We start from the raw sequence: 26,837 nt of genomic DNA on the forward strand, positions 1-26,837 counted from the left end.
TAGCATTCCACTGCCCCCAGGAATCGTTGTGCGTGCGGAAGAAAATTCGTGGATGAACAGTGGCCTAGTCGGTGACTGGCTTCGAGTAATCTGGGAGCGAAGACCAGGTGCCTTGCTGGCACGCCGGTCGATGCTCGTACTAGATTCCTTCAGAGGCCACTGCACTGATGCGGTGAAGGCTCGCCTTGCCGAGACCAGCACCGACCTCGTCATAATACCTGGCGGCATGACGTCCATGCTACAGCCACTCGACGTGTGCCTGAACAAGCCGTTCAAGGCACACGTGAAGCGGCTGTATGCCCAGTGGATGGCCGACGGCATTTACGCCCTCACACCGACGGGACGCGTGCGAAGGCCTGATATTCCATTGCTGTGCCAGTGGATCGTGGATGCGTGGAAAGCGATACCGGCCGATTTGGTGCGGAAAAGCTTTAAAAAATGTGCGATCAGTAATAGTTTGGATGGTTCCGAGGACGACTACGTCTTTGAGAGTGGCGATGAAGCCTCGGATGGCAGTAGTAAGAGCGGCGACGATTAAGAATCGGATAACCAGTGACGTGGTGGCGGTCGTTTGAATAAATGTTCTGAAAACGAAATGATCACTGAGTGTGAGTTGCATCTTTCTAGCGCTCATTTTTTTTTTTTTTCAGGTAAACGTGCGGGTTATACGCGAGTTTTTTTTTTTTTTTTCCGCCGAGTTCAAAGTTAGGGGTGCGGGTTATACGCAGGGGCGGGTTATACGCGGGTAAATACGGTATGTTCACCTAGGTCAGCTGTTCACTGGGAACCCTGATCATAAGAAGGAAATTCACAGAAGAATATAAATGGGTTGGATCCCTTACGGCAGGCATTGTCAGCTCCTGACGGGAAGCTTACCATTATTATCAAAAAGTAACGTGTACAATCAGTGCATTTTACCAGTGCTGACATATGGGGCAGATGCTTTTGGTACTTCAACTTCACGTAGTAAATGATACCCTGATCCATCGGCTAAAGGGCACATGTAGTGTTGGGCGACAAAAAAACTACCTTGACGCTCTTCAGTTCACCTGTACAGTTATGTGCACTACAGTTGTCAACAACCGTAATTATCTTACAGTCCTTAGACATGAAGTGTCAGTCTAACTGCTGCAGCCAGCCTTAAAAAATGTCCGGGGCCATCCAAGCCTTCCTGTTCACTCTGTACTCGACAGGAAGGCTTTTGATGTTTTTAAAATAACGTGGTTATGCGCTTTCCCGATGACAACAAGTGGCAAGCGTTCCGTGCCAGTCATATTGGTGGCAAAAAGCACAGTTATCCTTTGCTTGCACTTCTTGCCACCAATGCACGGGTCCCCTTTGAAAGTCGCCGTCTTGTCAGGCAGAGCTCTGAAAAATAGAGCAGCTTCGTCTGCATTGAACCCGTCACTTGGTTCATATGCAGCGATATGCTCAAGCAGCTTCACATTTTTCCACTGGGTGGTCACGCTTTCATCAACTCTGGTCTTTTCACCGCACACACTTCTGAAGACGTGTTCGTGTCTCTCTCGAAACCTCGCGAACCACCCTTCTGAAGCTCTGAACGATTCAATGTTCATCATTGCAACGTACTCTCACCTTGTGCCATGATGAGAGGTCCACTCAAAGGCACATGCACGTTGCGACAGTCAATAACCCACAGGAGCAAAGCTTCTTCGAGCTGGGAATGAGCTGCGGTTTGCAACCACTTTCTTGATGCATGAAACTTCTCGCTTTCCAAGGCTTGAAGAATCTGTTGTTCATTATTCACGTACGTTCCCAACGTGCTCCACTTCAATTTTTAATTTCAATTCAATTCAGTTTATTTTTCACTGATAATTATTTGTATAAAAGAACTGTTGGACCAGTAGCCACAGGCTAGTGTAGGCCCATAGTCATATATGTAGCAGGAGTTACAAAGTCAAGCGCATATCTAGTTATTAGTGATACAACCTAACACAGTTAGGTGGACACATACAATATAAACCATTAAAAAAGAAAACAGTGCATATCAATCACTAGTAATAAAACAGAACTGTTAGGAAAATACATACACACAAAAAAACAAAAAAGAAATAGCATATTATACATAGAAGTAACATATTTGTGAAGGTCTGTGCTCAAGTGTTTAGGGTTTTTGAATAGATCCAAGGAGGAATATTCTGGCACAGTATGGGAAGCGGTGGGAGCGGTGGGAGGTACAGTTGACCGGCGATACCCTGGCGGGACAAGAAGCTCTCGTCCAGCAAGTACTGCGAGCAGCCATGGCCAGTTATACGTATGTATGTATGTCCATGTATGTATGTATACATACATACAAGTGGAGAACCAGACTGACGGAAAATCAAGTACTTTTTGATAGGTATAGCTCTTTTACAGCAGACACGAAATGGTTGGCCATTTTTACCTCAAGAGTTACTGCGTTCCAAATTTTGGCACCATGAAACTCAAGTAGTCATTGCCCATAAGTGTTACAAGTGACTGGTAGGTTGAAATGTACAGTTGTTCCACCCTTGGAATGCAATTAGGTGTAATAAACAGGCTTGGTGATAATGAATGATTCCCACATAAAATAGTGTTAATCAAAATGGCAACTTTCATTTCGCATTCCAGAGATAATGGTAGTATACCGAGACGACCGAACAGCATGTCACTATTATCATGTGGGCTTGTGTATGTCACAATGCGCAAGGCCCTTTTCTGTAACCGAAAGACGGGATCTATGTATGTTTCTTATGTGCTAGACCATGATTCGGAACAGTATATGATGTTACAGTGAAATGTGGAAAATTAAACAACTTTAAGTACGCTAAGGTCAAGATATTCTCTGCATTTTATTAATAAATAGCAAGCCAAAGCTAATTTTGTGCATACACTAGATATATGTGGTCTCCAGTTCAAGTTGCAGTCCAATAATACCCCTAAATATTTTATGTGGTCGAGCTGTTCTATAGTTCCACCTAGAAGGTGAATTTGCATGCCTATTGTGCCACACTTGGATAACGGGAGTTGAATACTACATATTTTGTCTTATCTCTGCTTAGTGTTAATTTATTGCATGCAAACCAAGTTGATATGTTCGATAACTCACTGGTTATTCATTCATTCATTCATTCATTCATTCATACATACATACATACATACATACATACATACACACACACACACACACGCACGCACACGCGCACACACACACAAACACACACACACACACACCTCACAGGCTCCAACTGGAGTATTGCGTGAGGGGGGTAAGAGAAACAAAACAACATGTAGCAAAAACAGGAGCAAAAACATAGCTAACATGAAAAACATAGCTAACAACAAATCGAACAATTGAAAAGAAAATTGAATCGAAAGACGCCAAATAACATCAAGCAAATGAAGAACAACAACACTCTGGACGATCAGAAACGCGCATGGCTCATCGAACTCCTGCAAAGAACTGCAAACGCACGTATATTTATAAACTGCTTGTAAGGATAGAGAATGACAGTCAAGTCACATGGTACAAATGAAATGTGTGCGCATAACTACGGAATCAATTTTTTAAATGTTTCTCTAAACGAGTCCAGATTATTAATTTCAACAATGTGGCTTGGAAGATCATTCCAAGCTGCTATTGCCAGAGGTAATGCAGATTTGTTAAATGCATTTGTGTGTCCAAAAACAAGCGTGAAACTGTGTGCGTAGCAGAGCTATCGTCCTTCTAGATTCAAGAGATGGGAGTGATAGCGATTTCTTTATAGCAGTAACGCTAGAATGCCTACTGTAATCTTTCACAATGAAACGTGCGGCACGGTTTTGAACAGATTCGAGAGAATTTATTAAATACTCCTGATGTGGAGACCAGTTGACGGAAGCAAATTCAAGCTGAGGACGAACAAAGGTTCTGTATGCTATTTCACGAGCGGCTGAAGGGGTTTCGCGTAGGTTTCGTTTTAGGTAACCAAGTGTGCTAGATGCTTTTGCTGTAACATGTTTTATATGTGCCTTCCATGATAAGTTTGTTGTAATATGAATACCGAGATATTTGTACAAGGGGGTGACAGTGACAGCACTGTTATGAAGCGAGTAAGTGTAAAGTGAGTTAGTTTTCTTTCCGCTGACAGTCATTTGCACTTTTCTGTATGTAGTGGCATTCGCCATGGCGTGCACCAGTTTGTAATCTTATCTAGATCTTTTTGAAGAGTGATGTGGTCGTCGGGTATCTTAATTTGGCAATAAACTAAGCAATTGTCAGAAAATAATCTGATTGCTGATGTTATGTTGGATGGCAAATCATTTATGTAGATGAGAAATAATAGCGGACCCAGCACACTACCTTGAGGTACACCAGATGACACATCGGCCAAGGAAGAAGAATGATTGTCAGTAAACATAAACTGTTTGCGGGATCCAGAAGAACTTCACTTTGGCCTAGTTGGTGTTAGTCGGCCAGGATGTGAGGAAGTTTCTTATCCATGATATTGTAAGGCTGTCTAAATGTAATGATGATAATTTGGCTATTAATCTAGAGTGGGGAACACGATCAAAGGCTTTGGCAAAGTCAATAAAGATACTATCAACCTGGAAACCATTGTCTATGTATGTGAATAGCTCGTTAGTAAATTTAATCAGTTTAGTCTGACAGGAAAGTCCTTTCCTAAAACTGTGTTGCTTCAGATAGAAGAAATTGTTAGCTTCTAAGTGCTGCACAATATTAGATGCTTGACATGCTCTAGTAATTTACATGGAATGCTTGTTAACCCTTTCGCTGTCACGGACGTACCGGTACGTCATCGCGCTTCCCCCCCACGGTGTCACTGACGTACCGGTACATTCTCTATCGTGCGTTCAAAATTTCGCGCCTGAGCGCAAAGCAAGCGCTCCTGAATTGGCCATGCCATCTGTTGACGCTTTCTACAATTTCGTATATTCTCCCCGACCTGTTTTAACCCATGTATTGAAGAGTACGGTACGACTGCCACTCCGCACTTTCTCTTTGCTGAGTGGCGCGGTGGCTCCGCGTTCGCTGGATCATGCGTCGCGCACGTGTGGTTATGGGTTCAAGGGTTGTTCTGCCATCTCCGCTGGTTTGAAGGTTTTTATTTTATGCGAAGCATATTACAAGAGCTCAACCCAGCTCCTCAGGCGCGGCGGTGTCGCCTTCAATACCACGTGACACCGTGACGTCACGACAGAGAAGAAACGGGGCTCCAACTCGCGCCGTCGCTCGCGGCGTCGCAACGGTATATAAGCAGCTGCGCTTGCCTCTGCTAGACACTCGCGAGGTGAGATGCCTCCTGGAGACAAAGCTGCTCGTTGGAATGAGAAGCGAAGGTTGCGGCGTGCTACAGAGACTGATTTTCTAGGTGGCTTTGGCTCAACTCTTGCAAGATGGGCTGGGTGGGAATCGAACCAGGGTCTCCGGAGTGTGAGACGGAGACGCTACCACTGAGCCACGAGTACGATGCTTCAAAGCGGTACAAAAGCGCCTCTAGTGAATGCGGTGTTGCCTTAGAAACGAGCTGTTTCTAAGGCTCAGGCGTGCGTCGCTTGCTCAGGCGCACATTTCGTTGCCGCGCCGAACGCTGCGTTGCTCGACGCTCACCGCGTCCAATGCGGGGCGCGTAGTCGCTGCGCCGTAGCCCATTGTCTTACACCCCTTGGCGGGTCGACGGGAACGCTGTCGTGTTGCACTCTTGAAGGCGAAGCAGAGTAACGCATGAGTTGTTTCTTCGTCTAGCCGAACCAAATATAGCCAAGCAACAGCAGTTCACCAGGCTAAACAGTGGTTCAACAACTAAAATAAAGGCTAGTATGCTTCGCATCCTGAGCTTAACCTTAGCTAAGCCACAGCCATTTTTTCTTCTGTTGGTGTGTCTGCTACGCCGCGTCAAGTTCAGGCGCACGTGCCGTTGCCTCTCCGAAAAGAGTGACTCGATTGCTGCTTTCGCTCTCTCACCACACCCTCGCTTCCGACTTGCAGCAGTAAACGTAAAGCCCTTCGAACTTTGTTTAGCCTTTTTCCATCTCCCTCTGTCTTCTTGATCACACAACGTCCCATTTCTCTCCGTTGTGCGGGCGACTGAAAGCGCATCCTCCCTGCGCGCGGTTACTTTCGGATGGCTGAGCGCGCGGGACCTTCGTCTGCTCATTGGTGTGGTGGCTCAATTCCGATTTAGAATACGAGCCGAGCTCAGATTCGGACTTGGACAGAGTCGCATGCGAGGAAGAGGGTTGTGCATCGTCAGATTCGGATGTTGAACGGATTTTATAGTCAGGCTGATGATGATGATGATGTTTACTAACAGCAGCTGCAGAACACTGAAATGTGCATATAGCATTGACTATGTTATTTGTATACCAATCATAATCAAAAAAAAATTGCTATGTTCATTCCCTGTTATGCTCGTTCCCTGAAACCAAGCCGACACTGGGGGTGCGTCACGGCCAGAAAGGTCCGACAGCAAAAGGGTTAATGACATGGGTCGGTAATTACTTATCTTACTTTTATCGCCAGACTTAAAGATCGGAATGATTTTCCCGATTTTCCAGTCACATGGCAGTTCCCCTGTGGATAAAGATTGCTAAAAAATGCGTGATAGAATGGGGGCTGTATATGTGGATGTATGCTTTAAAATTTTATTATTTATACCATCAACGCCGGCTGAGGTAGAGACCTTTAGTTTTTTAATTAAAGATGACATGCCAAAGGCATCAATGTTTATAGGTGCCATATACCTGTAGTTTACATCTGCGATTGCGGAAATGGTAGAGTAATCCTCGCGTGTAAACATCGAGATAAAAAATTATTAAAAGCAACTGAGGATTCTTCTGAAATAGGTGCTCCGGTATTGTCTTGGAGTGAAATTCGGCTCGAGTCTTTTTGAGGGGAGATCACTGCCCAGAATTTTTTAGGGTTATTTTGCATCATGGATTGGAGGTCATGTGAAAAGAATTTGTGCTTAGCGCTACATATGTTACAGCAATAATCTTTTTCGGACTCTTTATGTTTTAACCATGCCACTGGGGTTCCTTGCCGCCTTAGCAATTCTGAACAGGCGTTTCTTTTTATTTTTTAATGAGCGTAGCGTCCTGTGATACCATGGTTTTGAACTATTTACCCAGAAGTGAATTAGCGGAATATGAGCATGTGTAAGCTGCATTAGTGCTTCCTTAAAAAGCTTCCAGTTTTCCTCAACAGGTCGGGAAACAGAATTACGCATGAACGAGCTGTAGAAATTCTCCAAACCTATGTTGATGGCAGTGAAATCAGCCTTCTTATAATTTAATATGCGCTTAGGTGTTGTGCTTCAAAGTGTAGTGCGTTTGCATAAGGGTAGCTTTATTGTGAGGTTAACGAGTAGATGATCACTAAAACCAGGCATCAAAGAAACTGATGCAACCGTTTCGGGATGGATGTGAAAACGAGGTCAAGAACGTTATTGCCACGGGTGGGTTTCTGAATCATTTGCACTAGAGAAAAGTCTAGTGCAAGCGCTACGAAATCGTTGGAGTGTTGGCAGGGTGACGTTAGGTTAGCCCAGTCAACTTCTGGGTAATTAAAATCACCAAATAAGAATATGTTAGCTTTAGGAAATTGCGTAGTAATTTCGCAAAGATTTTCATACAAATAAGACGTGAACGTTTCTGTACTGTCTGGTGGTCGATAACCATATTCCAAATACGTTCTTAGAATGCGAAGATGGAATGCAGACCCAGGTTATTTCAAGTGTGCTTGAAATTTTAAGTGGAAAGGCAGTAATGTTATTTTTTTTTACGGCAATCAAACTGTTTACAATTCACCAAGAAATGTACCTGAAAATAATAGCGTGGTATCGTCAGCGTACATGACAGCTTTTGATGACTTTAGTATTAACGGGAGGTCATTGACATATGGCGAGAACAGTATGGGCCCCAAAACTGATCCTTGCGGAACTCCTGTAACCATAGAAGTATACTGGGAAGCAAACGAGCCAAATTTTACATATTGTTTTCGACCGTTTAGTAGCTTGAAAAGAGGTCTATTGTTTTTTTGCTAAAACCATTAGTTCACAATTTTTTTTAGAAGTATGGAATGACAGACCAAGTTGAATGCTTTCTTTAAATCTAAAAATAGTCCTACGGCAAACTCGTTTTTGTGTAGAGCTGTGTATATACTCTGGGTTAGTTCTAACACTGCTGATGACGATCAATTGGCTCTGAATCCATGTTGAGAATTTGTTAGAAGCTTGTTTTCGTTTAGTTAGTGCTTCAGTTGAGCCGCGATGACCTTTTCAAATACAGTATTTATTATGCTAAGCACAGAGATAGGCCGATAGCTTCCAGGGTCATTGACGTCGCCTTTTTTATATAAAGGAGAAACTCTTGCGATCTTTAAGATGTCAAGGTATGTGCCTCGACTTTTACAGTTATTAAGTATTTGAGTGAGTACTGGCACAAGAATATCCATATTGTCTTTCAATGTTTTACCATCGTGGCCAGTAGCTTTGTAGCAAGGCATGCCTGATATAACTGAAGTTATGTATGCTCATCCACTTGATCCAAGAAAAAGCATGCATGGATGGGGCAATCGACATTGCTTTCAGTAACTGGAATACGTTCAGCTAGCTCTGGACCAATGCTAGTAAAGTACGCATTAAAAGTGCCGGCGCACTTGGCATTGACATGTTCAGGAGTGATCGGTCTTTTATTTGGGTTATCAATTACTCCTTTTATAATTTCCCACATTTTCTTGGCATTGCCTTGTGCTTATTGTATAAAGAAAGCATTGTATTGTTTTTTCCGCCTCCGGATAAGAGCTACTACGTGGTTACGAAATATTCAAAAATTTTGCAAATAATAAGTGTTATCTCTCTGTTCTTTTTCCATTTTTGGCACCACCAGTCCTTTTCTTTTATTGCTGTAAGTATGGTGCTATTCATCCACGGGCACAAAGGTTCCTCATATTTGTTTTCTTTATATGTGCTACACTGAGATATCATGTGTGTTAATGCATTTGCAAAGTTTGCGCATTCGATATGAGTGTCACTGCTAAATTCATCTTGAAATTCTTTTTCCTTGATTTTTTGCCCCAGTTTTTTGTAATTAATCCTGCAATTTGTCACGTTGGTCTTTTTTACAATCGTATTATTTGAGCTGTGTAATAACGGAAAAATAGGGCAGCGGTCAATGAGATTCATATCGCATACGCCAGAATGTATGTTATTACTGTTGCATAATACATGGTCTATAGCTGTAGATGCACTTGGTGACAACCTAGTAGGTTCATGGATTGTATTCTTAAAATTGTATGACTCCAGAAGGTGCGAGTATTCATAGTTCATGTCTTTGCTAATATCAATGTAAAGGTCGCCAACAACAGTGATGGTACCATAGCTCTTAGTACTTAGGGTGGAAAGGATAGATTCTAACAATTGATAAAAAATGGGCTGACTCGAGCATGGTGGCCGGTCTATTGTACCAACAACTATGCATGAATCTAAAAGAACAAAGAGAGATTCAACCGCACTGTTACTAATTTCAGTATCGGTGATTATCCTAAAGGGTACCTCTGCTTGATTAGTAGAGCCACTCCACCACCATGTGAAAATGCATTCCTGGGATTGCTTACAAGACTGTATCCCGGAATGGAGATGTGCTCACCTTCTCTTAGCCAAGTTTCCGTTAAGCCAATTACATCAAAAGTAAAATTATGCTGTGCCAAAAAGGAAAAAAGTATATCTTCGTCTCTACGAAAACTACGAATGTTACAGTGAAGTATCGAAATACACTGGGTTTTGTGGAATTCCCGTTCAACATCACGAATTGCAAACGCCACGATTGGTGTGACAAACAAGATTTAACTTGAGAGGCTCCTAAGCTACCTTTTTCAGGTCATTTTCAGAAATGATGTGCAGTACACGAGAATTCTCAATTTTCCGCATTAGAATTTTGGCCTGCGATACCCAAACATACTTCCAATTTTTATCTCTTCTCGCTTGACGAGCTTTTGCGAGAAGAATCTTATTCTCTTGGCAGAGGTGTTCATTAATGAATATGGACTCATTATTTTGGAAGCCAAGGGCAGATGTAGACAATCTCTCTTTCTTGGCATTCTTTATCATTTTGTCTCGGACTGCAGTGGAGGTAAATCTTACCAAAATGTTCTGTTGAGCCTTGTGTTTGGTCGGAACTCGATGCATTACATAGATATCTTCGGTACGAAGTTCCATCTTCAAGCAAGTCGCTAATTTTTGCATCATGTCTGGCAACGATTCGTCTGCCGACACAGGAACATTTCTTATTTCCAAGTTGTTCCGACGAATGTATTGCTTGAGCTCGATTATCTCCTGTCGCATTTCTCTTACTTCCCCCTGTAACTGGCACACATCGCCAATAATGCTAGCCTGCTGGTGTTTCACTTCTGATAGTTCACGGTGCACATTATGCACATCAGTTCTGAGTTGCTCAAATGTCTTATTCATGACATCCAGGGATGTCTTGATGTTCTGCATGTCCCTCAGAGACTGTTTGTTGTCTCCTACTAAGCTTTTTATGTCAACTCTGATGCTTGTTGTGATACTTTCTAGCTTTGAGATCATGTCAAGCAAGACTTTAGCTAGTTCCTTAACGGTACCCAGTGGTTTGTCCACAAGCACCTGTCCAAGTGATTTCAGCAGCTTTTCACCCATTTACAAGTTTCCTACAATAGAGCAGCAATACAGTGAACAAGTACAATGCGTTGTACTTGTTCTGCCGCTTTGCCGGTGTTTCCATCACTGTAGCACACGATGGTGGGGGCATGCAAAACAAGGTCACAACGAAAAAAGAAAACTCTGCAAGAAGAGATGACGCCGACTCGACAACAGAAGGGAAAATGGCGTCGAAGGCGCAGTGGAGCGAAGAAAGAAGACACCGACATTCGGTGACGCTGCGATCGCCCCCACTAATTGACGACAATGGCGATGCCTCTCAGGTTTTGGTTTCACTCCAGTGGTGCCAGCACTGCTTTACCACACTTTCGTGTAGTGGCAGCTGTCAGCATTTGTTCAAATTAAGCGGTGCGGGGCCAAATTCTGACGAATTACCACAGGTTTGGTCCCATAGACTAACATGCACTTTGGCCGGGACCAATAGAGCCGCCCGAATTATTAGCATTTCCGAATTAATGGGTGTCGAGTTAACAAGCCTTTACTGTAGCACTATTCCATGCGTGTAAACAAGAGAAAAGTTTGAGGTGCAGTTGGCTGCAGTCTGGCAGCGGTGCATAAATTTAAGTGGGACGATATGGAACAAATAGTGCTTACCTGCAAAGCAGACAGCTATTAGTTGTGTACTCAAGATGCACTGCTGCCAAACTGCAAGCCTGGTCGTCGATCCGTCGCTTCTCTAAGCCAGCCGTGCTGTCCTGCTGCCCTCTTGTGGTAGAGAAGGCGCCAAGGGAACCACGTAGATGTCCGATAAGAGTGTTGCAAGGTCAGGACGATGTAGCTCCTCAATCTTGTAGGCGTCACACCACGTTTTCCATGTGCAGCAAATCCAGCAACGAAAATGATCAGCTGCAAAGAAGATAGCTATTAGTTGTGTGCTCAAGATGCACTGCTGCTGAAGTGCAAGCCTGGTCGTCGTTCCGCCACTTTTCTAAGCCAGCTGTGCTGTCCTGCTGCCCTCATAAGGTAGAGAAGGCGCCAAGGGAACCACGTAGGTGTCCAATAAGAGTGTTGCAAGGCCAGGGCGATGTAGCTCCTCAATCTTGTAGGCGTTACATCACTATTTCCACGTGCGGCAAGTCCAGCGACGAGAACGATCAGCTGCAAAGCAAATAGCTGTTGTGTGCTCAAGATGCACTGCTGCCGAACTGCCTTTCTTTCTTTCATCAGAGGCAGTCAGCTACAACCACCGTAAAATCTAGTATCCCACAACAGTCGGTTCTCAGCCCTCTCTTTTTCATTATCTTCATTAACGATCTACCAGCTGGCCTCTCGCCTTTTTGACGAAGACTGCCGTCTATCGGTGTATTCATTACCATGAATGACAATCTTTCCTGCAAGATAACCTTAACACAGTAATTACGTGCACCTATCCCTGGCAGATGTGACACTGAACACGCCTAAGTGCAAATGATAGCAGGTTCATTGCAAGTATTCGAATGTCTTGAAAAATGATAGACCGATCAGCTTACTGTTCGTTGCCTACAAAGTATTTACTAAGGTAATCGCAAATAGAATCAGGAACACCTTAGACTTCTGTCAACCAAAGGACCGGGCAGGATTCCGTAAAGGCTACTCAACCATAGACCATATTCACACTATCATTCAGGTGATAGAGAAATGTGCGGAATATAACCAACCCTTATATATAGCTTTCATTGATTACGAGAAAGCGTTTGATTCAGTCGAAACCTCAGTAGCCATGGAGGCATTACGGAATCAGGATGTAGACGAGCCGTATATAAAAATACTGAAAGATATCTATAGGGGCTCCACAGCCACCATAGTCCTCCATAAAGAAAGCAACAAAATCCCAATAAAGAAAGGCGTCAGGCAGGGAGATACGATCTCTCCAATGCTATTCACAGTGTGTTTACAGGAGGTATTCAAAGACCTGGATTGGGAAGAATTGGGAATAAGAGTTAATGGAGAATACCTTAGTAACTTGAGATTCACTGATGATATTGCCTTGCTTAGTAACTCAGGGGACCAATTACAAGGCATGCTCACTGACCTGGAGACGCAAAGCAGAAGGGTGGGTCTAAAAATTAATCTGCAGAAAACTAAAATAATGTTTAACAGTCTCGGAAGAGAACAGAAGTTTACGATAGGTACCGAGGCACTGGAAGCGGTAAGGGAATACATCTACTTAGGGCAGGTAGTGACCGCGGATCCGGATCATGAGACTGGAATAATCAGAAGAATAAGAACGGGCTGGGGTGCGTTTGGCAGGCATTCTCAGATCATGAACAGCAGGTTGCCGTTATCCCTCAAGAGAAAAGTGCATAATAGCTGTGTCTTACCAGTACTCACCTAAGGGGCAGAAACCTGGAGGTTTACGAAAAGGGTTATACTTAAATTGAGGACGACGCAATGAGCTATGGAAAGAAGGATGATGGGTGTAACGTTAAGGGATAAGAAAAGAGCAGATTGGGCGAGGGAACAAACGCGAGTTAATGACATCTTAGTTGAAATCAAGAAAAAGAAATGGGCATGGGCAGGATGTGTAATGAGGAGGGAAGATAACCAATGGTAATTAAGGATTACGGATGGGGTTCCAAGGGAAGGGAAGCATAGCAGGGGGCTGCAGAAAGTTAGGTGGGCGGATGAGATTAAGAAGTTTTAAGGGACAGCATGGCCACAATTAGTACATGACCGGGGTAGTTGGAGAAGTATGGGAGAGGCCTTTGGCCTGCAGTGGGCTTAACCAGGCTGGTGATGATGATGATGATGATGATTCGAATGACGACTTTCAGTATTGCCTAAACTCAAAGTAATTGAACAGGTGAAATTGTATCAGTATCTTGATGTCAAAATAAATAGTTCTAATGTGATAACGCGTTAAAAATAGTCAATGATGCTCCAAAAACAATTGGTTTTATCAGGAGATCCATTTCGCTAGTGAGGTTATTTAATATGTTTTGCGCAAACTGAACTCGAATACGCATCTGCAATCTTGTTCTCTTGATCAAATTCCTTGCTTTGGGATCAATACAAAACTGTGCAGCTCCAGTTACGACCGTTTCACTAATGCTACAAACGACACATCAATCTTTGGCCATACTCCTCCGAGCTGGAACGTAAACTTGCACCTTTATCTAGAGAGACAGTAAACTGTGGCATCAGTGACTGACCTGTGCCTTGAAACGAGGCAGCACCCCATTGTAATCACCTCCTGCCTTGCGTATCTTGACCAGCACCTCGCCAAACTGGTAGCCACCCACGCTGAATCCATGCACCACCAGACGGCTGTAGTTGGGGTGGTTCACCAAAAAGTCTAGCAGCCGCTTGGCCACCACCTTCAAAGACAATGCACACGCCATCGCAAAGTAAATGAAAAGTGGACTGAATGAAGCACTCCACATGCACTGAATGTGACAGGACCAGCATAATCAGAGCTTATCAATGCTAAGGCTGCCCAAGGTACCATAACAAAAGAAAACTTTAAGGTCACCACCCACATAAGGAAAGAAATAAAGATAGCGGACCTGTGTGGCTTTGCAGAAATACAGTCCCCTCATTTTCATTAAATGTCAACTTGGTGTGAGGTAGCATTTTTTTGAGATACTGGAAAAACATACGGTCGAGTGCGCCTCTACAACAAAATAATTCTGTCGCAGTTTTATTGGCAGGTGTTCAATGCACGACCTTTACAAACAAGTGACTTGTATAATGAATGATTTCTGAGCCCTCAAACACTTCATCATAAAGACGTTCGACTATAGTGACTCTTTTAATTGACCTACACATCACCAATAACCTCGCCCTTATTTTCACTAAACAAACTTGGTGCCTGATTTAGTTCCTCAAGGACACTGGGGAAACCTACTACTGTAGATGTATCATGTACATTACCATGTACATATTTAAAACGATATGTACTCACATGCTTCACTTGCATTGTTTATGAGGCACATTTCTTTGTCAAATTGACTGTGTTTTTTTTTTACTGTTGTCCCCCGATATTTGACTGTTGAAATAGAAAGCCCACTTGATTTGATTTGTTTCGTGGAATGCATGAGGATAGGCAGAGAAAAAGTATTAAGTAATTACAGTCAAACCCGGATATATTGAATCTGAAAGGGATCACAAAAAAATATGATATACAGGCAATTCGATATATTGTAACCAACAGTTACAACAGCCGTTTCTAAGAAAACTTTATCTGGGTGAACCTGTGCCTGTCAACTCAACAGACTCCACACTAAACAAAAATGTCCCACGAGCTTTGCTTCTTCGAACATTGTTCTCTTCTTTGTCACCTGTTGTCACGTGCCAGTCTTCTGATTCTCAAGCACAAGCCACCGGCCTATCAGCACGTATTGTGGGTACGTGCTGCACAGCGTTGCCTTGCGGTACCTTGCTTGTGGTGTGGCCGCTCTCTGGCACACAGCTAGGATGTGGCAGGCGTCTTTTCGATCTTGTAATGCTAGCGACAATATAATATTGTTCCGGCACATTACGGCATCTCCGATATTAGGCCACTTTGATCCATCTGCACCAAATCAAGTTCGCACAGGCGCCAGTAGCCATGACATAGGTGCTGTCCTCGCCCAAAAGCAAAATGTAGTCTAGCACGTAACTGCCTACGCCAGCCGCCTCTTGGCCCCTTCAAAGCAGAATTTTTCTATTATTGACCATGAGCGCCTCGCTCTGGTGTAGGCAGTGGCTAAATTTCACCCTTACTTGTTTGGCCGCCTATTTCCTGTCACCAAAGACTACCATGCCCTGTGCTGGCTATTGCCATTGAAAGATCCGACTGGCTGCCTTGGTAACTGGGCACTCGGACTTCAGGGGTATTCTTTCACTGTGATGTACAAGTCTGGCCACTTACATCTGAACACCAACTGCTTGTCTCATTATCCCGTCGATCCTGCTGACGATGATGGACAAGATGCCAACACTTGCCTTCTGGCCATTTCTGACTTTCGCGACATCGTTACTGAGCAGCGAAAGGACGACTGTCTCTGGACGATCATTGAGCGCTCGACTTCTGGACAATCAGACCGCTCGACCAGAATGCTTGCGCTCCATGACAACATCCTTTACCCACACAACAACTCTGATGGACCAGATTTACTTTTAGTTGTCTGTCGTCTCCATTGTACTGTTCTTGCCAAGCTTTACGACGCACCTGCTGCCGAACACCTTGGCGCCTGCCGCACTTATAACAGAGTTGGCATACTAAAGTATGACAGATTATTGCCATACTAAAGTGAAATAATATCGAGGAAACATGTACTTCTTTAACCAATACAAGGAGCACAGAAACAAAGCCTTGGCAGCAATGAGAATACAGAAGAAGCTTTATTACAGTAACCAGATCAATGCGTCATCTCACAATCCGAAAAAATTATGGGCTACTATAAAAAACCTACAGTTTCAAAACGAATTCTTCCATCGATAGCTACGGGATGCGATGCTTCATCAGTAGGTGAAGAATTTAATCATCACTTTTGTACAGTTGGAACCCAACTTCTTTTTGGCATGCAAAGTAGGTTCGAGCCATCTTTGCCTGCTTGGAATTCATGTTCCTTTGGCTACATAGATATTTCAATCCAGGAAGTAATAGCAACTGCAAATCTATTAGATAGAGGAAAAGCACCTGGTTTCGATGGTATTGTGGTGTCCGTAGTGAAAAATAATATAACAACCTTAGCACCTACTCTCGCTAAATTGTTTAACAAAGCATTTTACACGGGCACATACCCGAAGGTATTGAAAATAGCAAGAGCGACGCCTGTTTATAAAAGTGGGTACCCCAACGATTTCGGTAATTATCGACCTATATCGATATTGAACTGCATAAACATAATTTTTGAGAAACAACTGGCCAATAGAATAAGAAAATTTCTATACAAAAATAACATCCTTTCCCCGCATCAACACGGCTTTCAGAAGTCCCGATCGACAACTACGGCTATTCTGTCTTTAACTAATGTAATCAATGAAGCCTTGAACAACAATGAAATATCAATAGGAGTAATTTTAGATCTAAGAAAGACATTTGATACTGTCGACTATCGCATATTATTCATGAAACTGGAAAGACTTGGATTTTGAGGCATTTCCTTAGACTTTTTAAAAAGCTATCTCGATAACCGTAAACAAGCAGTGGTCATCGATGAGCACACCTCAAGTCTCTCTGACATTACTATGGGTGTACCACAAGGATCGGTACTTGGGCCAATATTATTTACAATATACATAAATGACCTTCCGGACGGCCTAAATGAAGCACATGCCTTCATGTATGCTGATGACACAGCTCTTGTGGTCAGTAGCAAATCTTTAAATAACGCTGTTAAAACAATCAACAATGAACTTCAATATATTAGCAAATGGTTTGAAAGTAATCGACTAACCTTAAATACAAATAAAACTAAATTTGTTATTATGTCCCCGTTTAAGAAAAAGCCTTTTGAGGAGCCATGCCGCATTACGATTGGCCGTGATGAAATTGAAAAAGTCAACTCGGTGCTCTACTTAGGGGTGACCCTTGATTCCGCTCTGAACTGGAAGCCTCATATCAATAGGCTGTGTGGTAAGGTCTCTTCCGCATGCTTCGTACTTACAAAGGCGCGGAGTAATTTCAGTTTCGGAACGTTTAGAACCTTGTACAGTGAACACTCACTTGAGTGAACTTCAAGGGACCGAAGAAAATAGTTCACTTAACTGAATGTTCACTAAACTGAATATTTACTAGACCAACATAAGACATGGCATAAAGAGTCAAAAGTTTGAAGAGCAATTCATGGAGCAAAAGAAATGGCATCCATAGTGTTAGAAATGTGTGAAATGGAATTTGTACATATCAACAATATGAGGTTCATAACAGTTATAATGCTGCCTTTCTCACTCAGAAAAAAAATCTGTAACCTTCTTCTGCACTTGTGCTTTTAAAGCACAGGAAGTAACAAACTGTCCAAAGAGTCAATGTTCTTGTACACTTCTTCTGGCACAGCTTGCTGTTGAAACACAAAGTCTTTCAACTTTCCAATGTACCCTACAACCTCAGCTAGAGTTATAGGGCTTGAAACTGGCTCGGCAGTTGCCTCTTCTTCGTCGCACTCTTCTTCTTCTTCAGGACAAACACTGGAAACAATCTCCAGGTCCGTCTGCCCAGCAGAGGTAATCAGTGCACTGTCACACTGTGCATAGTCTTCAAACGAAGTATCTGATCGTAACTGATAAGTTATGATCAGATAAATGAGTAAGTAACTGATCGTAAAAATAAGCCTTGGCCCTCTGAGCGAGTTCGTTAAACTGAAATATTGACTTCCGAAATTCGTTCAAGTGAAACATTTTTGCATAGAATTTATAAGAAAACTGCCGGGGATTTTTAAAAAGTTCGTTAATCTGAAATATTCGATAAACCAACGTTCGTACAACTGAGAGTTTACTGTATTTTTGTCTCGTTCATTCTCACTTAGCCTACTGGATTGAATCCTGGGGATTTACATACAAAACATCCTTGAAACCTGTAGTACGGCTTCAGAAGAGAGCTTTGCAGATAATCAACTACGCTAGCTTTACTACATCATCAAGAAATCTTTTTCTTGCGAACAAAGTCATGTCATTATCGCACCTGCGAGATTACCGCGTTGCCTTATTAGTGTGCTCGATAACGAGATGCAACACGCCATTTCCTGCCCGTTTCTTCAATAAATCGACATTTAACAGTTGCTCAGCCTTCCTCGAGAAATTTCTCGTGCCGATATCTCCCAACCAGTATGGCCAGCAACGCATATATTATATAGGTGTCAAAATATGGAACTCACTTCCTGCAAATATTAAGCAGTCGAGCAAATTTTAATACTACTGTAAAAGAATTCTTTCTTTCCGATCTAAACTGATTAGTCTTTAACGAAAGTTATAATGACGTCAACAACTGGATACAGCGTTCCTGTTATGCTTTTTTGTTGTTTCTATGTACATATGTGTTCATGGATGTATAGCAACGTAAGTGTCAATGCCGGTGTACCCTTGTTCTTACTCGACACAGCGTGCATCAAATGTATATATAGCATATCAGTGTACATTCTTGCTGCGTTGAGTAAATAATAATTACATGTTACCGTTCTGTAAATGGCTAAAGTCCCAAATCTTCAACCAATTCATGTATTCTTATGGCAAGCATGTATGTGTGCAGGCTGCCATGGGAGGGAGGCCATGGGTCTTGTCTCGGATACGTGCTGCCTCACTGGTGGTGTGGGGCTCCTGTTGTGGTGACACTAAGCAGTTCGGACAGAAACTGAGCCTTTTCACTACTGGGTGCGGATGGCTGTGTCGTCGGCATGCGGGGAATGGTGCATGCTCGAGCCGGCGGGGACCGTGGCTTTTTCCCTCCTGCAGTGATCTGCACCTTAGTTTATTGGTTTTTGTTTGGTTGCATTTCCTTCTTTCATTTTTCCTTTTTTTTTCTGTTTTTGTTGTTTGTTTGATCCAAAACAAATGATTGTGCTCGTGTCTGAATCGTTTACTTTTCTTTTCTGCATGGATCCATAACTAGCCTATGGCTAAGGATCCAAACGTTGTCGCATACCAGTTTTGATTATTTGAATAAAATTACTGTTGTTGTTGTTATCAAGGGTTGGACATCGCTTCTTCAGGCCAGGCTTTTACTGCTCTGTGCGAGGTTACATTGCGGCTTGACACCTCTGCCAGCATCAAAAGATGCCATGTGCGCAACCTGCTGGCCACCTTCACACAATCGATGTTCCCATGGAGCCTTTCTTCCGTGTCGGCATGGACCTTCTTGGCCCATTCCCTACATCCACAAAAGGGAACAAGTGGATAACCGTTGCCACAGACTATTCAACGCACTATGCCATTACACGTGCCCTGCCCACCAGCTGCGCTACAGATGTAGCAGAGTTTTTACTTCAAGATGTGATTCTTCACCATGGCACGCCAAGGCAGCTGATGAGAGCTCTTGGCCACTACTTCCTGTCCCAAGTTGTCAAAGACATACTCCATTCCTGGTCCAATGACACAAACTCGCAACCGCTTATCACTCACAAACGAACGGACTGAACGATCGGAACAGCACTTTGCCCTATGTGACATTTAAATAAAATTCATCACGTCATGATACCATGAGTTTTTTGCCTTTCAACCTCTTGTTTGGTCGCCATCCCACTCTGCCTTCTGACACTTTACTACCTCCGGTGTCACAATGTACCATGGAATACACCCATGATGCTATTGGTCGGGCTCGTATGGCTCGCCAAATTGCCTGTGATCGACTTACAGCGGCTCAGGTGTCACAAAAGACTCACTACAACAGTCAGCACCGCAACTTTCAGTTCACTCCCGGAAATCTCGTTCTTCTGTGGACTCCAGGTCGCCACGTCGACCTGTCCAAAAAACTGCTGTCGTACTATACCGGGCCCTACCAGGTATTGCGATGATTAGGTCACTTAAATTATGAAATCACCCCTGTTGAAGACACACCACCCTCATCCGAGCTATGAACTGACATTGTCCAAGTGTCCCGTTCGAAACCGTACTGCTCATCTAGTTCGCTATCATTCTAACAAGCGCCGAGATGGCGCTATAGCCCCCGAGGGTTATGTTACAGTGCATTTGAACAGGATCGTGCGCGCAAGAGGAAGACAAAAAGGAAGTGGTGGACTGTCTACTGGAGCTGTGACCTCTGACACTTGAAAAAACCAGCGAAAAAAATTGAGACGCAAACACGACAGAACACAACAGTGTTCTCTGTCACAACAATTTTTTTTTCTGGGTTTCTCTGTCAGCATGAACCAACTGGCCCAGCAAACAGCACTTTTACAAAGCTGTGACCTTTGTACCGGCCTGCGCGATTACCACAAGCTTTTCCCCATGTAAATAGTTGTACATAGATTTGTGCATGGGGCTTTCTCTTCAAAACGATATAATAGGCCCTGAGGCAAACGGCAGCTTACTGATTGGTGCATCCTAAGGCCGCTAAGTTAATGAACGGAACTCGTAAAAAAACAGCATGCACAGTTTATTTCCGTGTTTTTTACAGAATGTTTTTTTGTGCGAATCTCCAAGAACCATACATAAAGACATTCCACAATTTTCTCGTGGGCAGGAGCGCACACACGACAGGCTCCCAATCTCATATGGTCAGAGGCTTGTAGTTTTAGCTCCTTATTGTTCTTCAGAAGCATGCTCAATGTGCTGTGTGGGATGCCAAAGTCGTCTGCTACCGTGGACTTCTCAGCTGCCTTAAGACGTTGGATCACTTTCAACTTCATTACACAGCCCAAGTTGATTCTTTTCTTTACACTTGCAGTGGCCATCGCTTGCAGAAAAGGGCACCACGAGTAGGCACTCAACCCACACAACAATGCCAGGAAAATCAGAAAGAAGGAATGTTGATGTTCGATGCAGCACAAGAGCTAGCTGAACAGCTTGAAGGGGCTCAACCACACGCGCAAGGTGTGCAAGAAACAAGAAGCAAGGAGCATAAAAGAAAAAAGAAAGTTACAGTGACGTTTTACTTTGTGAATACGGGTGACACGCAAGCGCATGGGTCGCCACAACGCTTCGCCTCGTTTCTTCTTCCCCTCTTCTCTTAACATCCCCTAGATTTTCCTCTAGGTGGCGTTGCTTTGCTGTGCGCTGCCCCGTACTTTCCCCAGTCAGAATTCTCTTCCCTACCTCCAGGCACCACGCCAACCACGTTGACAGTCATATGCGAATAACACTCTTTTGCAGTGGCTATTTGTGCAGTTATCGTATGTTGTAATCACAGTAAATGCAGCTTGAGGAAGGACTCGGCGAAAATGAACTTTTGTCTGCTTCCAAAGGTTGTGGAATGGCAAGACGAATGAACAAAAGCACTTAGCTTGAAGTATGAAGCGTGCCGGTCACAAGGGCGATCTCCCAAACATACGAGTGTGTGGTGTCCACTTCACAACAGGTAAGCCTGCGCTATTATTACATAAGGCGCACTTAACACTGTGTTAGAATCACATTCGCCTGCATTTGTAGGGAGACCGTCCAAGATCTATGAAGAAACAACCCCAGACTGGGCGCCAACGTTTTTGCTAGGCTACAAAGCAGACTGAAGGCACTGCATGCTACGAGCGTGCTGCAAGGCTACGGTCCAAACGAACAACCCCTGAGATCAACGCGGAGAACGCTGCATGGGCAAGAGCTTCTGGAGTCACTGCAATGCCACTCGAAAACAACTGCAATGGCGGTGACAATGACGACGACGGCACACACGCAGAAGACAGCCTGTCACTGCCGCGAGCCAAACGTGAACTCCAGGCTGCTGAAAATGAAGCGGGTCAGTATTGCTTCTTTGTTGAAGTCACAAAGGTAGATCTCATTCACTCTGGATTTTTGTTTGGTGTGTTTACATCGCTGTCATAAAATGTCTGCGTGCTGGTGAACCGTTCTGCTTTGATCCCTAGGTTTGCACTGTTAATTTCAGGAGTTGCTACACAGACAGAGATGACCATGACAGGCATTACAGCATTGGAGCAACAGTGCACTACACTAAATGATAACCTGTATGCCCTGCGTGTCCAGACTGACCAACTGGAGAGGACTGAAACAGCCTTCAGAGAGAGTAGAGCCAAGGTCATCTACTACACAGGGATGGCAAACTTTGATATTCTGTAAGGCGTATCTAAAGTTGTGGAGTGCTATATCCCACACAGTGTAAACAACAGTCCATCAAAGTTTCAAAAGTTCATTCTATTTCTGATGAAGCTGAACCTGATCTTGCACAACACTGACCTTGGCTTCAGCAGAGATTTAGAGCTTCAAAGGCGACAGTGTTGCACATTTTTGATGAGTGGCTGTATATTGCAGATTGTCGATTGAAGCCATATATTTCATGCCTGGACCGAGTCTCACTGCAGCAGACAATGCCGCAGGCTTTATTTTTATTCCTTTGGTGCAAATGTGGCAACAGTCATTGACTGTTTTGAAATAAAAATAGAGCGGCCATCATCGTATGAGGCAAGAAGTGAGACACGGTTGCAATACAAACAGAGTAACACTGCTAATTTTCTTATTGGAATTGCTCCTCAAGGTGTTGTCACCTTCATTTCGGAGAGTTGGGGAGGTCGCTGCAGTGATAAGCATATTACAGAACATTGTGGCATTGTCGATTGCCTGCGTCCTGGTGATGTTGTGCTTGATGACAGAGGCTTCAATACGTACCTCTGAGAGTTTCTATTGCGTGCGGTTGCATGTTTGAGCATACACAAAAGGCAAAAAACAACTGTTGGCAGAAGAAGTCTTGAGCACCAGAAAACTTGTAAATGTGCATATTCATGTGGAGAGAGTGATTGGGCTCATAAGGAATAAGTTCATCATCTTGAAAGGCATTCTCCCCATTTGAGTATGATGCCCACTGAGAAGGTGATGGTACACTGCCACACGATAGAAGTGTCACTGTATGCTGTGCTTTGCCCAATCCGTGTCCATTATTTGTAGCAGAGCTAAGGGAAGCCAACGGTGCAGTGGCTTTACACACCTCAGAGCTTCATTAGTGTGTAATGCTTTCACAAGCCTTTGCTTGTGCTATACCATTCAATACTGTTGTCGTTTGTTCTCGTGCAGTTTTTTTTTCATTGAAACATTAATTGCACTTCTATCAACATGTATGGCAGAGGTTGAACATTTGTTATGAATAGAGAGATAAGGCTAAATTATTATGTAGTGCTACAAGCTCACAAGAGCCTTGCCGTTTGTCAAACAAATAGCAGCATGCCTTAGTAAATAAACCATACTTGTTTTGGATCTTGTACACTTGTTTATTTACTAATTGAACTGATTACTGGTTATTCAAGAGATGATTCCAACAGAATAACACATGAATGCCAAACGAACTAGTTCTCTTTATCTTGCTTGCATTGTGGACAGTGCCACTTCATTGCCTTTGGTGCTCGTGTGATTCCTACACATGAAAAATCATCATCGTCATCAGCCTGTTTTATGTCCACTGCGGGACGAAAGCCTCTCCCTGCGATCTCCAATTACCCCTGTCCTGCACCAACCGATTCCAACTGACGCCCGTGAATTTCCCAATTTCATCGCTCCATCTAGTCTTCCACCATCCTTGACTGCATTATCCTTCTCTTGTTACCCATTCTGTAGCCCTAATGGTCCAATGGTTATCTAACCGGTGCATTACAGGACCTGCCCAGCTCCATTTTTTTTTTTCTTGATGTCAATTAGAACATTGTCTATACCAGTTTGTTCTCTGATCCAAACCGCTCTCTTTCTGTCTCTTAACATTATGCCTAGCAATCTTCGTTCCATCACTCTTTGCGCGGTTCTTGACTTGTTCTCAAGCTTCTTTGTCAGTCTCCTAGTCTCTGCCCCATATGTCAGCACTGGTAAAATGCACTGATTGTACACGTTCCTTTTCAATAATAATGGTAAGCTTCCCGTCAGGAGTTTACCATTACATGAAAAGCAGATGAAAAATGCAACCAGTTAAATGTGCACAATGGGTTGTCGCATGCCATCATCTTCCCTGTCTCTGGTCCTTGACAGAAGCAGTAAACATTTGTTGGTGGTAATGCCTTTTCTGGGGCTTTCTGCTGCTGTGTGAAAAACTTGCTGAACAGCACAGGAAGAATTGCTCTAACGAAAAATTCCCTTGCAGTTGCAAACATCTGGTTACAGAAATGTTCATCTCTCAATTTTTTTTTATGTGGAAGAGGTTCGGAGTCCAGGCAATAAAGTCACAATAGTCAACTTTGCATTGAGTCATCTGGGCTTGAACTTGGTAGTAATACTCGTGCTGCTTAGGAAGCTGCAGAGTTCCATTAATCTCTGTCAAACATGACCTAGCCTCAGTAAATGAGGTGGCATTATGCAGCAAATAGGAAAATTTAACTTTGGCTAAGCCTTTTACACAGCATGAGCATAAAATCAGGGCATCTGGTGTTGCTCCAGTAAATGGATATGAGGCACTGAGTTTCAGATATACAACACTTAAAATTGTCGTGCTTTTGCTTGTGCTGATTTTCATAGGTCTTCAGTGCATCCCGTTTGTGCTCCAAACCCCAGGCAATGGCAGGAGTCTTTAGCGTTTTTTCTGGGTAACATATTAATTTCATAATGACAGGCTAGGAACTTGAAATCAAGAGTTCGACAAAAACTCGTCTAGTCGGGATTGCTCATAGTCAAGGGTAAAACGGATGCCAACCAAAAACATTAAAAGAAAAGAAACCAAGACGTTTCGGCTCCCATATGGGGGCCTTGTTCACAATTAAAGTAAACGAAAGGGGGAGATCATTATGAACGTGTGAATAGATGGCACAGAGAGCGGGCATAAACGAAAGGAATGCTGCCATTACTGCGGTTCAGCGCAGTATTAATTGAGATTAGTATAGACTCGAGATGCAAACGCAGGGTTAGATTACTTTCAGTGGCTAGCATATGTGCCTTAGCCCAGTCAATATTATGTCCTTCTGTTACAGAGTGCTCAGCAAGAACGTTAGAAGAAACTTATTGTTTTTTTACATCATGACAGTGTTCCTTGATGTGCCTTTGAAAGTTGCCCATCTTGCCGATGTAGATGTAACTACAGTCTGCACAAGGAATGTTGTACACAGCACCTGGGTACCTTTCTTTCGAAAGCTTGTCTTTGACATTTACAAGCACGTTTTTCAGCTTTTTTTTGCTGGTGCATGTGCAACATGCACATCAAAAGTACGAAGCATACAGGCTAAGACTTCACTAGTATCGGGAGCATAAGGTATCACAGCACGTTTACAAGGAACAAATGTGGTGGAGGAAGCACTAGGCGGACGGGATAGGCAGCGCTGCACTGAAGCCAAAAATCTAGTAGGATAGCTGTTGCATGAAAGTTCAAGATGAATGGCTTCCAAATCTTTTTTTAGGTATTTAGGAGAACTGCAGGTTTTTTGCGAATGTTGTATGAGTGATGCGGCAAAGGAATGTTTGTTGCAAGCAGGATGAATTGACATGAGGTTCAAGTAGGGTGCCGTGTGCATAAGTTTTCGGAACACCTTAAAACGAAGTCCTGTTCCTCCCCATTGCACCATAACATTCAGAAAAGACAAGCGATGATCCTCCTCCAATTCAACCAGAAACTTTATGGCATGTTCTATCAAGTTTCAATGCGATAAAAGAAAAAGCATCTAGGGCATCCGTCTTTATCACACAAAAGCAATTATCCACATATCTAAGAAATATTCTTGGTTGTGGCACGAACATCACTGGAGCCCGGCATTCTACTGCTTCCGTCATTAGGTTTGCAGCGGTGACCGACAGGGAGGCTAGGATTATCTAGAGCTGTTCGGCAGACGGTTTTCATTACAAATGCTGTCACTCTACCGGCTTGGTAAAGGTACCAGTCAGGTGAATTGTTCTAGTTTTCAGTTTTTGATTCAATCAACTTCACTGTTTCGTTGGTGACATGAAGTGTGCTCAAAAACTGGTTGGCCTTGTCAACGAGGGTGTCGAGTCTATCTGCCAAAGCATCATCCATATACAAATTTCGAAGATGTGCTTGATGTCTGGGCACCGGTTCCTTGAAGCCAGTGGAATGGCCAGGCAGCATGGAAAGAATTGCAGGACCAACACCACTTTTTTGAAGAGACTGCATAGGTGTTCCAATTTATTCTAGTGAGGCTGGTGGCACACAAAATCTTTGTTTTATCGCTTTCTTGTTTGTGGGGGTGCTCTCAATCCTATCATCAAGCTGCCATTCTTTTCCTTTGACAGATGCAAAATTAACGTCTTTCAATCTTTTGAACTGAACCTTTTCCACATAAGTAGAGAGCCAAATGTTGCTCTTTTGAGTGCCGCTAACCGAGTTGTTCCTCATTCTCACGCCCGTGTCAACGGCAAACAAACCGGCACCAACATGCGAGCAAGCTTCTCCCTCACCCGCCATGCATGTAAAGTGTGTAGTCAACACATTACCACTGTTTTTACAAAGAATTCACACTTTAAGTGGACGCTCGCCGAGTCGTTGTGAGTGGTTCACCTGCAAAGCCGTTCAAGGGAAAACTAAACTGTTGAGATCAAAACATATATCATGTACACAATGCACAGATATCCAAAAGAAGCATAGCAAGCATGCACACTGTGCATTCTTCCTTCTAAAGCCAATCAAGGAAAAATGAAAGTGTTGAGATAAAAACATACATGATGTATACAATGCAGATATAT

At 43.4% G+C, this 26,837-nt stretch overlaps 1 protein-coding gene across 3 annotated transcripts in view; it reads right to left on the reverse strand.

The window, feature by feature from the left end:
• l(2)k09913 (transmembrane protein 53-like lethal (2) k09913) overlaps positions 1 to 26,837 on the reverse strand; it is a 117,116-nt gene that overhangs the window by 31,697 nt on the left and 58,582 nt on the right. The window contains exons 3-4 of one of the 3 annotated variants that reach the window (XM_055074792.2): positions 13,808 to 13,972; positions 11,271 to 11,522 (exon numbers count right to left, since the gene is read on the reverse strand). In XM_055074792.2, coding sequence (XP_054930767.2) covers positions 11,301 to 11,522; positions 13,808 to 13,972 — 387 coding nt within the window. In that variant the 3' untranslated portion in view covers positions 11,271 to 11,300. The other 2 variants (XM_055074793.2, XM_050185311.3) reach the window with 2 other exon arrangements.

Source organism: Dermacentor andersoni, chromosome 4 (genome assembly GCF_023375885.2).
Source record: "Dermacentor andersoni chromosome 4, qqDerAnde1_hic_scaffold, whole genome shotgun sequence".
NCBI classification, from domain to species: domain Eukaryota; kingdom Metazoa; phylum Arthropoda; class Arachnida; order Ixodida; family Ixodidae; genus Dermacentor; species Dermacentor andersoni.